The sequence below is a fragment of the Furipterus horrens genome, unplaced genomic scaffold (genome assembly GCF_987537825.1).
Source record: "Furipterus horrens unplaced genomic scaffold, mFurHor1.1.pri manual_scaffold_6, whole genome shotgun sequence".
NCBI classification, from domain to species: domain Eukaryota; kingdom Metazoa; phylum Chordata; class Mammalia; order Chiroptera; family Furipteridae; genus Furipterus; species Furipterus horrens.
This window is the reverse complement of record NW_028327176.1, coordinates 183,518,685-183,530,729: the sequence shown is the minus strand read 5'-3', so window position 1 is coordinate 183,530,729 and position 12,045 is coordinate 183,518,685. Positions and strand designations below refer to the sequence as shown.

At 38.8% G+C, this 12,045-nt stretch overlaps 1 protein-coding gene across 1 annotated transcript in view; it reads left to right on the top strand.

Moving 5' to 3' along the window:
* The window catches only part of SYNE1 (spectrin repeat containing nuclear envelope protein 1), a 423,836-nt gene that overhangs the window by 322,679 nt on the left and 89,112 nt on the right, over positions 1–12,045 (top strand). The window contains exons 108-115 of the mRNA XM_090279990.1: positions 486–617; positions 1,300–1,496; positions 2,188–2,320; positions 2,686–2,868; positions 4,114–4,263; positions 4,870–5,046; positions 5,473–5,628; positions 10,031–10,186. Coding sequence (XP_090136116.1) covers positions 486–617; positions 1,300–1,496; positions 2,188–2,320; positions 2,686–2,868; positions 4,114–4,263; positions 4,870–5,046; positions 5,473–5,628; positions 10,031–10,186 — 1,284 coding nt within the window. The remainder of the gene's footprint in view (positions 1–485; positions 618–1,299; positions 1,497–2,187; positions 2,321–2,685; positions 2,869–4,113; positions 4,264–4,869; positions 5,047–5,472; positions 5,629–10,030; positions 10,187–12,045) is intronic.

Genomic DNA, 12,045 nt, shown 5'->3' with positions numbered 1-12,045 from the left:
AATGTCACGCATTGAGTTCATTAGTACTGGAAGTAAACACGCCCATCCCGTTTAGTTAAGTCATGTGGCCATCATTACCGTGGTAAAGAATGGAGCCGTCTGTGTCAGATGCCCACTGTGTCCTAGGTGTGCTGCATGTGTTGTTCTATTGAATTCTCAAAATACTCTACCTGGGTATTATCATCCCTATTTTTAAATGTTGAAACTGAGGTTAAGAGAAGTTGAGTGTCTGGCCCATGTTCGTTTAGTAACTTGTTTATGCTGCTAGTTCGTTGCAGATACCACAACCCATTCCCCATGCTTTTCGGCATCCCGCTCTGATTCCTGTCTTCAAAGCCATCCTTGGCCTCCAAAGCAAACCCCCGACGCAAACATCTGTGATGTAACTCTAAAGAGAATCTGTCAAGTGCACATTTGGCGCACAAAGAAGAATGCTGTTCCTTACCGAAGACTTTCTAACTCACAGCTTGATGTTGTATTTCTAGACATGGTCCCACCTGGATGAGGACCAGCAGGAACTCATCAGGCAGCTGGAGGTGGTGGAAAGTAACATCCCCAGCGTGGGTTTGGTGGAGGAGAGCGAGGGCAGGCTCATCGATCGGATCGCGCTCTACCAGGTCAGCATCCACATGGCATCGTGGTGTGGAAAATCGCCACAGTTCCTTTTGAAACTTGAACTTGCCCATGGTTTTAACAGAATCTAAACAGACTTGCAATTAAGTACTTTATTAAGCACTGCTACTTTTATTTTAAGCTATTTGACATTGTTGGAAGCACATAAATTTTAAGTGTTTGTTTTATAACAGAATATAAGAAGGTGTATTTTTTTAATGAGAGCTCCTCTTGCAAATTCAGCCTCCACCAAGCATTTTCTGTGATTTATAGTTATGTCACAGTCTCCTGAAGTAATTATAGTTTGTTGTTTTATTATAAAGCATTAAAAGTATATTTTTTAAATGAAAGAATGCTCTTTTTGAAAACTCAGCTTCCACCAAATGTTTTCTGTAATTTATGCTGCTGTCTCCCTATTCTTGAAATAATTGTAGTTTGACGGTTTTAAATGCATATAAAGTTACTACCAAAAAAAAAAAAAAAAAAAGAAAAGAAATAAAAAAAAAGGACGTCCATACTTAGGTATAGTAGACGAAACATCCCAAAGTGTCTATTGTTACTTGGGTGCAAACAGATGAAGTTTGACTTAGGATAATGGAAACAGTATGGGCACCGGAGAAATTATAATTCTTAGCGAGACCAGTTGCATTATCCAAACTTCTGACCCAGTCTTTTCAATCATCTTAGCGTTTGAAATCCAGCCTTGATGAGTCCCAGCCCAAATTATATCAGGTGTTAGATGATGGGAAGCGACTCCTGATGTCCGTTAGCTGCTCAGATCTGGAAAGCCAGCTGAATCAGCTTGGAGAACACTGGTTAAATAACACCAACAAAGTGTCTAAGGAACTTCACAGATTGGAAACAATACTGAAACACTGGACCAGGTAATGCAGTGACTCTTTTGCATATTTTTAGGTTAGGGTTGAAGAGGTTTTATAAGGCTAGTGGGTACCGGACTTGAAAAAATGATATGGTCCCCCTAGGAACTTACAACATAGTTTGGAAAATAAAGGCAAACACAAAGCCCCCAGTTGTGCTCTTGTATAATCATATAAACATGTAATCAAAAATGGGCATGGAGGCAGGTACCTTACCTCTGAGCTGCCCTCCCCTGCCTATTGACAGCATGTGAATGGTCACAGTAAAGCCTTAGAGAGAGAGAAGAAAAAGTGGTTTTGAGAAGATGAAGTTTTTCATGGACCATTAATGAAAATATTCGAGAAGTGAAGGGTTGATTTTACATACTGAAATGCTCTGTTTCTGTGTCATCTTTATTTCTAAGAAGTGTAATAGCAATCAGCTAATATTGTCTGAATAGCCTCAACATGAAGAAATAGAAGAAACAGACTTTTATTTTTCAGTTTAGGAAGGCAAAGCTGAAACTAAGAGAAACTGGCTTGCTGTAGGCATAAATATTAATAGAAGAGAGTTTTGAGAGTTTTAAGAATTTCAGCACAGGGCATTATTCTCCCAAATTTATCATCCCTCTTTTAAAACTAGCGTTAGTGACTGAAATGGGCTAGCAAAAAGTGGGGATTGGATGTTTTCTTAATACGTTCATTAATATACTTACAGATATCAAAGTGAATCTGCAGCTCTAATTCATTGGTTGCAGTCTGCAAAGGACAGGCTAGAATTTTGGACGCAGCAATCTGTGACAGTCCCTCAAGAGCTAGAGATGGTCCGTGATCATCTGAATGCTTTCCTGGTAAGAACTTACATGTATTGCTTACAGGCCTAGAGGTAAAGCCTGACCTATACTAGGAAAAGGAAATCAGCTATCAATGGATGTACTTAATAAACCAAGTTCTAGAAATCTGTCAATGTTAACTCTGTGTGTTGAATAATTATGCAGAACACCAGGGCTCAACATGGCCTGTTGAAGTAATTTATGGGTAATGGCTTCATTGTTGGCCTTCATTCAGGGCAAGGGTAGGCTGCTTTGATTTTTTTCTCTAGAATACTCAACATAACTCCCCTTTAAGATGTAAAGAAAAATTGTTTATGTAGTAAATTTGTCTAAGCTCTGGCTCCTTCATACTGATTTGAACTTTACTTTGCTTCTCTTTTCAGGAGTTTTCCAAAGAAGTGGATGCCAAATCTTCCCTGAAATCGTCTGTCCTGAGCACTGGAAACCAGCTTCTTCGATTAAAGAAGGTGGACGCGGCCGCCCTGCGTTCCGAGTTGTCGCACATAGATAGCCAGTGGACTGACCTGCTGACAAACATTCCAGCGGTTCAGGAGAAGCTCCACCAGGTACGGAACGAGTCTTTGGTGTAATTGGTAATACCTGATTCAAGCAGTAGTAACTGGAAAGCTACACTGCCCTGCTTTTGCTCACAAATTTACAACAGCTTTGTCCTGGACATTTGTCTTCTCTGTCTTCCATTGTATTGCATACCAAAAGCAAACTGTTTCACCGATGCCATGTCTACAAATGCCGTATCTTCCGAGGGCTCTGTAGTGTGTGTGTGTGTGTGTGTGTGTGTGTGTGTGTGTGTGTGTGGCAGGGGGTGTTAGAATCCCTGCTGGCCTTGTTTAAATTCTTTGTTTTCTTGTGAGTAAAGTGTGGCTAACTACTCACCTCATAAAGTGGGTGGTTATGAAGATTTAATGACAATAATTGTAAAAGACCTATAATCTTACCTGTAATACAGCAACTGGCATTCATTCAATTAATGTCAAGACGTAAGAGAAGGGAAGTCAGTACTTCTCTTTTCTGGAAATATGCTTCTCTCTTCTGAACTCCCAGATGTTTTATGTTTCTCTCTCTTTGGCACTCATCACTGTATATAAAGTGTGATAGATGGGTTTAATGTCAATTATTCTTGCTGATCAGCAGCTCTATATTTCTAGAGGACAGGAAACACTTCACATGTATCTCTGTATCATTCTGCACCACATCAAAGTCCATAAATACTTTAAATGATTGCTTTTGTTCCTCCCAATCATTATATTAAATACCTGCATAAATGTATGATGTAGTAAGATTCAGAATCCTAAGTATATATTAGTTAAAGACAGAAGAAATTGGCTCTGTTCTTAGGAATAAATATTAGAGTACCAAAACTCTAGAAAATGATAGTTTGTAGTGTGGTATTTTTCTGTCTTCTTTTAACATTCCTGAGTCATAAAACACAGACATTTTACAAGATAATTAATAAAGTACATCTGTTGAATGTTTTGTAGTTAAGTTTTTTTTAAGTCATAAAAATAGCTATAAAATAGCAACAATATTTTCTGCTTGCTGGTGTTTTGATTCATTAATTAATGTTTATACAATGTTTATAGTATTGGATATCAAGTGAACTAAGATGACTATTATTGTTCAGTATTTGCCTGATGTTTAATTCCAAGCTTCTAATGAAGTTAAGATCCAGAAACGACATTAAGAAGGAGTCTCTCTGTTGGTACATTAATAAGAATTAATGTAGGGTTTTTAGGTTGACAGAAATTGGGTTTGAATTTTAGTACTTGTGACCTGTTCTCTCCCTGGCGCAGCTCCAGATGGATAGGTTGCCGTCGCGCCACGCCATTTCTGAAGTCATGACCTGGATCTCGCTCATGGAAAATGTCATTCAACAGGATGAGGAGGATATAAAAAATTGCATAGGTTACAAGGCAATTCATGAATACCTTCAGAAATATAAGGTAATTAAACATGTTTTATTTTTAAGTTTTGTAGTTTAGAACTGTTTTATTTGAAGGAATTCAAAGATTCAAATGATAGAAATCAGGTCATCAAGTATATGTTTCATACACAGTGACCAGTTAGGTGTACAGGAGTAAGAAAATTGCCTCCCTGGTTATAGGCCTAGAAACGTTGTCCAGTTTCAGGAATAATTTTGAATAAGATTTTGTGTCATGTTAAGAAATCATAAAAATAAATACTATAATTTATACATATTTTATAGTGTAATTATACAATTTATCCAATTCAATGTCCTCTGCCCCCCAAAAATGCTTTTATTCAATATATTTATAAATTTAAATTTTTGTGGTTTTATAAATTCAAATAAATCTATAAATTCAAAAGTTATAAATTTAATTTTTATTTCATATATTTATATATCTTTATATATTCAGCTTCTGAAAATAATGGGTTATATAAATATACACAGATTATGCCATTTGTACTACATCATAGAAATTATGGTGTTAATCTTAAGGTTAGTTAAGGCTTTCCAACTCCTGATAAAAATATAAGACGTTTATATGCATGACCTTGCTTTCTTCTCTTCTCTCTTCTCTTTGTAGGGTTTTAAGATCGACATTAACTGTAAACAGTTGACAGTTGATTTCGTGAACCAGTCTGTGCTGCAAATCAGCACTCAGGACGTGGAAAGTAAGCGCAGCGATAAGACTGATTTTGCTGAGCAACTTGGAGCAATGAATAAAAGTTGGCAGATCCTGCAGGGTCTAGTAGCTGAGAAGGTAAGCTCGCTGGCCTCTCTGCTGCCCGTATTCATGAAGACTCCCTATGAGGAAAATCCATTGCCGGAGGGATCTAGCTACCCTGGGCTCAGGATGCTGCTAGAGAGCCTGCCGCTGGAAGTTCCAGGGCTCTAAACGTGCTTCAGTCATGTTTTCCCTTATATATCCTCTACTCTTTGTGCATTTCATAGGCCTTTTGTTTTTTAAAGATGCCTCTTAATTTCTTTTGCCTTTGCTTCAAGTTGACTTAAGTTCTTCACTTGCTTACCAAAAATAGTCATTGATTCCCGCCTTGTAACAGTCATTTTCTAATCACATACACCGTGGACTGTATTCAAAGAATTCTCAGTTTGGAGGAAATAGTGGCTCACCCATGATTTGAATTTAAAATAAAATGGCAAATTTCATCTCATTATGTTTGTTCAGATTCAGTTATTGGAAGGCTTAGTGGAATCTTGGTCGGAATATGAAAACAACATGCAATGTATGAAAACTTGGTTTGAAACCCAGGAAAAGAGACTCAAACAGCAGCACCGGATTGGAGATCAGGCTTCTGTTCAGAACGCCATGAAAGACTGTCAGGTACGCAGTGGGGCAGCTGACGTGCTCTGGTTCCCCGCCCTGTGGCACGTGCCCAAGGAGTGTGCACTCATTGAGAATGGAGAGTTAAATATTGAAAAAAGTCACATTTGGTTACAACTTCCTCTGAGTATGTGAGTTTATCGAGTTTTTTAACTCTTAGGGTTTTTCCACCTGTTTTTATACATTGGGAAATAAAATTTTTAAACACACTCATAAAAAGAGAACGCTGCTACCCCCCCGAACTGATCATCAGATTTAATAGTTGTAAAGATTTTGACATATTTGCCTAGATTATTTCTTTGCTTCTTGAAGGTGCCATAGTTAATCCTAGATGGCATGTCATTTTATCCCATCATGCTATAATACGCAGCTCTAAGAAACCCACTTTTCTTGTATAACCATATTATCACCACAAAAAATTTAGCAATGGTCCCGTAATATTCCTTAATGCTCAACCCAAAACACTGTTTCCTCAATTGTCTGTAAAATGTCTTTTTTTAAGTTAATTTACTTCCATAGAGATACAACAGTGTCTGCATGCTACATATGCTTGTTAGCTCTTTTTAAAAAAATTATGTATTTATTTTTAGAGAGATGGGGAGGGAGGGAGAGAAACATTGATCTCAGTTGCTTCTCTCATGCCACCAACCGGGGACCTGACCCGCAAACCAGGCATGTGCCCTGACTGGGAATCAAGCCTGTGACCTTTCGGTTCACAGGCTGGCACTCAATCCAGTGAGCCACACCAGCCAGGGCTTGCTAGCTCTCTTAAGTCTCTAATATTTTCTTAACACTATGAACTTGTCGACTGGTCCCAGATTCAGGATTCGCCTGCGTATGTCCTTACCATGTCTTTTCACTTGCTCTTCCGTCTCCGCTATTTCCTTATTGAATGGGAGTTAGCACCAGAGGCTTGGTTGGATTCGTGTTCAGCTGTAATGAGCATGTGCCGCACATATGACGGTGTTTCTACTGTGTCACATGGGGAAGCACTGAGCAGCGCCCCCTTGTTCTGCTGGTGATCAGGATTGTGGGTTCTGGGGCAGTGGGCATCCTCTCAATGTGTCCCAGGGGCCTAGGAACACGTACTCTTTCTCCAGGTCTGCTGGTTGACACAGAAGAAATGCGAGCTGTTACTGTAAACACTGCAGTCGTTGTTTCTAAAAGTAATTCAAGAATTGGCCATGTGAAGCAGATCAGCTGTGACGCTTCCCTGTAGTATTTTCTAAAAACTATCGAAGACCCAACTGAGCAGTAATTCTACAGAAATGCTCCTATCCCAAAGCTTGTTTTTATATTCCAGGCTTCTGAAAGAAGGGCCTTTGGTAATGAACTTCCTCTTGAGCAGCACTTTTTCTGTGGGGCACATGTAAACTGAGGTCTATTTAAGCTCTCAACAAAGCTTTTTGGTTCAGAAAGGAAGAGCAGATGCTCTTGTGCCACCCTGACAAGCTAACGGATTGCAGATCCAATGGCGCATAAAAATGGCAAAGAAAAACGTAATATAGAGAAGTACCTTGAAGTTAAAGAAAGCTTCACATCATAAGATGGGTGTGTAAAACACAGAAGACCAAAAACATACATCACTGCATTTCCAATTTTCCAGGGGCCAGTGATATGTTTAATTGAGGCCATCAGTTCTAAAATGTGCAAATAAGCCAGGATTTTTACTTGGAAGGATGAGAAGTTACACCTCTTGATGAGCTCCTAAGTTAAAGCATTTCCATTAAAATTAGAAAATAATTTACATGTTAACATTAACAGGATTAGTGCATCCTTGATATATTGTGATAGACTATACTATAAAAGACTAACACAATACATTAATATAACTTTTTGTTTTCTTGTTTTCTTCTTCTTCTCCAAGATTTTTTTTTTCCTTAGGATATGTATTTTTTCTTTTCACTGTTTTTTTTTTCCCTGCAATTTTCTATTTTGTCTCTTTTCATGTATGTGTCTTCTGTTTAATAGAGAGAGACATTGCTATCTGGAAAATGTAGCAGATGATTGGCAAGTTTTATTCCTTTATGGACCCAAACTTCAGTCTCTCAGAGGGTCACATCAGGCAGTGTCAGGAAGGAAAGCTTGACACCAATGCCAGTTTGTGGTTTCAAGTGAAAAGCTATTTTTGTTTTTAAACAAAGAACAGACTGAATGTAGCCCACACATCGCAGGTTCTGGGTGTGTGTGTCTGTGTGCCAGTGTGTGTTTTCTAACTGGCAGGTTCTGCTTCTCGATAAAAATTTGTTGTCATTTTGGAGAAATTGTCCCTCTGGACCACAGCTAAATTCAAGCCAGCATACTTAAATTGGTGACTGGATTCAAGCCTTATACTTTGTTAAAAAAATCTTGAATGTTTTCCACTCTCTCAGAGATGATTTATTAATTTAAATCAACATAAAATCTGATATTTATGAATTAACTCGTTAAGAATGATTCGTTATAGCAAAAAATGTTAGGTTTGACTTTTCCGTTCATTGATCAGAAACAGAATTATCTTTTAATTATTATTGAAGGGAAAGGAAAAAACCTTCATTTTACAGAAAAAAATATATTTTAGTCTTCTTTCCCTCCTGGGTTTTACTTTCATGCCAATATAAATGTGAAGAGCATTTTAGAGATATGTTTCTAAGCAATAAATCATAAATTTACTATTGCTCACTGAAAAAAGTTAACATTTGTGGATAGATGAGGGTAAATTTAATTCCAATGATTGAATTTTAGAATCATATTAAAGACATGTTAGAAGGATTACTTGTGGTTATTTAATGTTTTAGAGAAGTAGAGATAAATATCTTTAAATAGTAAAGTTAATTATGTTTTCTATACTGCATAAAGGACTTCCAATCCTAGTAATCACTATATTCATTCTCTGGTTAATTATCTAAGCTGTCAAAATACTGACAGAATTATAACATGGAAAGTAAAAACAACATTAAAAACACAAATGATCTCTTCTAATACTAAATGCATGAATTTCTAATTAATACATCATGACAAAAAATGGCTTTATGATAATTAAAGAGAAAAATAAATTTGCGCTGAAGCATCACAGATTACCAAATGACTGAATATAATATACTATCTGACATTTGCCTAGTTTTTAACGGCTTAAAAGACATTTTATACAGACACACACATAATGTTAGCGTTTTGAGGTGAGCAAATACATTATTATTCATAGTGCGCGATTAACAGTCTGAACCACACAGAAAAATAAAATAAAATAAGAGGCACGACATTTGTAATTAATGCATCAAAGACTGGGCTCCTTACTATATATAGCCTATCAATGACACTACCCTGTCCCAGTCTTGTTATCCGCATGTGGATCATGACAGAGAAGAAAGGTGGAAACCTTTTTTACAGAATTGATACATTATCTAAACTTAAAATATTGGGAGAATTGTCTTCACTCTCGCCTCCAAGGCCTACACATTTCCACATCTACTTCTGGGGGTGCACTTCTGACTTTGAGGGTGTAACTATGCTTTACTACATGGCTTCGCACATCACCCCAGCTTGGGGTTGACGTCCTCCGCCCAGTTCCTGCCCGGCTGCCTCGCCTCCAGCACTCGGCTTGGGCTCTAAACCCACGTCCCACCTCACTGCCCTGAGACCCGGGACAGGTTGTATGACATTATCTCCCACGCGCTCATGCCTAAAATGGTGCTAGCAGTCAGCGCCTCCTGCTTCACTGAGCTCTCTGGATTTTCAAATGGCATTAAAATATAAGTTAAGATTCGGATGTGTGGTTAAGGATGATCTCCAGGTCATTGCCTCATTTTATTTCCTTTTTTGAACATCTCATACTGACAGTTATAAATGCACATCCCAAAGAAAATGAAAATTTGACTCATGAAAAAAGCCTATAATTTTTTTTCAAATCATAGAGAATCAGACTATTTTAGGGAGAAATAAAGGATAATAGACATTCTGAAGCAACAGACACCATGAATGTTTCTCACTTACCCAAAGTGCCAGAGCTGGATCGTAGCAAAAATGTAACGAAATCTCAAATACTGGGGCACAGAATACCATTCTATTGTGTTTTAGCCTATGGGCTAGGACAGGGTAACTTTTCCAACCCAAGGAACATGAATTTAAGAATATAATCCTGTTACATCTCTGACTATTTCTTTCCTGTAGTTTCTTGAAGAAAAATTACATGGTATCATTTCTTTATCTACTAGGTGATCAAATTTTACTTTTTGAAGTTATGCTAATTTATCATAGAATAAAAAAAGGCCACTTAAATAATTTAAGTGTAGGAAGATGTTTCACTGTGGAGACCCCATCCTGAGAATGATTCACTTTTTGGATTAGTAAGAGATGTTTCAGATATGGGACTATAATGGAACAATTTAAAATGACCGTTTTTGTTTTTTTTTTAATTTTTCAGGAACTAGAAGATTTGATTAAAGCAAAAGAAAAAGAGGTAAAGAAAATTGAACAAAATGGACTTGCTCTGATTCAGAACAAGAAAGAAGAAGTCTCGGGCGCCGTCAGGAGCGCGCTGCAGGAGCTCAGCCAGACCTGGGCAGACTTAGACCACAGGGTAATGTTGTCCGGGAGAGCCGGCTCCAAGTGCATGCTTGCCGTTTCGCGTTCACGATGTATGTGTTGGTTTTCCTAAACTAACTGAGTGACTAATTATGCATCGCTACATCGTCTTTTTTATACTTAAGTTTGGGATGTTTTCTATAATAAACATACAATAGTTCACCCATTTCCATGTCCACAGATATGGTCTAAGCACAGACATTCCTCGGGTGTGTATCCCAGCCTGGATTTCTCTCCTAACATCTAGGTAGAGACAGAGGCAGGGGTAGGGAGAGAAATCCAACTCGTAGACATCGCCTCTTGCATGACCAGTAGGTGCCTCAAACTCCCACATCCGAGTCATTTCCTGTTCCCCCACAGACCTACACTTTCTGCCACCTCAGTTAATGATAGCTCTTTCCTTCCAGCTGTTTAGGCAGAGAACTATGAAGCTGTTCCTCACTTGTCTCTTTCTCTCCTACCCGCGTCTAGTTCATCGGCATACTTGTCAGCCATATTTTCAGAATAGCTCTGGAACCCAACCTCCGCCCCCACCCCTGCAGTTCGCACCTTGGTCTAAGTCGCCATGACTGCTCACCTAGATGATATCAAAGACCCTCCCAGATGGTCTCCATGCCAGCGCAGTCCTGCTAAAATTGAAGTCAGATCACACCAGTCCTCAGCTCAAAGCCCCCCAACAGCTTCTGATCTCTTTTAGAATGAGGGCAAAACCTGGTGAGGACCTAAAGGCCCACGTGACCTGGCCTCCCAGGGTTCCTCTGACCTTGTCTCCTGCAGTGGTCCCACAGGCTCCTTTTGCTCTGATCTCCTCTACTCTTGAACTTAACAGGCATTTTTCACACCTAGGGACTTTGCACTGGCTGTGCCCTTCGCTGCTGCCAAACACACATACGGGTCACTCCCTATTGTCAAAGGCTTTGTTCAAATTTTCCATCTCAGCAAGGGTTTTCCTGACCACTTCGCTTTAAATAACAGCCTCTGCTTGCCCACCTCATACTCCCTGACTGTCCTCTCGGCTCTGCTTTTATTTATATTATTTATGATGTTGTCTACTTCTCTGACACGTAAGCGCTATGAAGATACTTTTAAAAAAATTTTTTTATTATTTATTTATTTATTTTTGGAGAGAGGGGAAAGGAGAAAGAGAGGGAGCGAAACATCACTGTGGGCTTGCCTCTCACGCACCTCCAACTGGGGACCTGGCATGCAACCTAGTCATGTGCTCTGACTGGGAATCGAACCAGCTACACTTGGTTTGCAGGCCGACGCTCAGTCCACTGAGCCATAGCAGCCAGGGCTCTCTATGAAGATATTTGATAAGTACATGCTGACTGGAGTGTTAAATCCTCTGATAATAAGACTACATGTAAAAACAAACACTGTTCTGCACACAAGTAGTCACTGCCCACACCTGACAGAAGCAGGAGTTGAAGCACAAGCAGGCGACGTGACTGAGGCCGATGGCACAGCAAACAGCTTCATATACTCTCTGTACTCCTCTCCAAGTACAGCTGGGTGGTTCATCCTTACCTTATTTTTAACTCAATTTTTAATTTATTTTATTGTATGCATTTTTATAAGTCATCACAGACCTTTGGAAACAATTTACCATATAAATAAATTTCTCCTTTCGTAGAAACATCACCTGATGAAAAATAAATACGATGAAGAAGAACTAAGATTATTTAAATATTCTTATTTCTCTCCTGGCTTTATTTTTACAACTCTTCCTGACTTTCCCCAGACAGGCCCTGTCACCTGTCTGCGCCCGTGGGCTCTGCCTCACTTCTGAGGCAGCACTTTCTTAGTCCTTTGGCCTAATAGGGCATATCTGGATTGATTTCAACATTATTT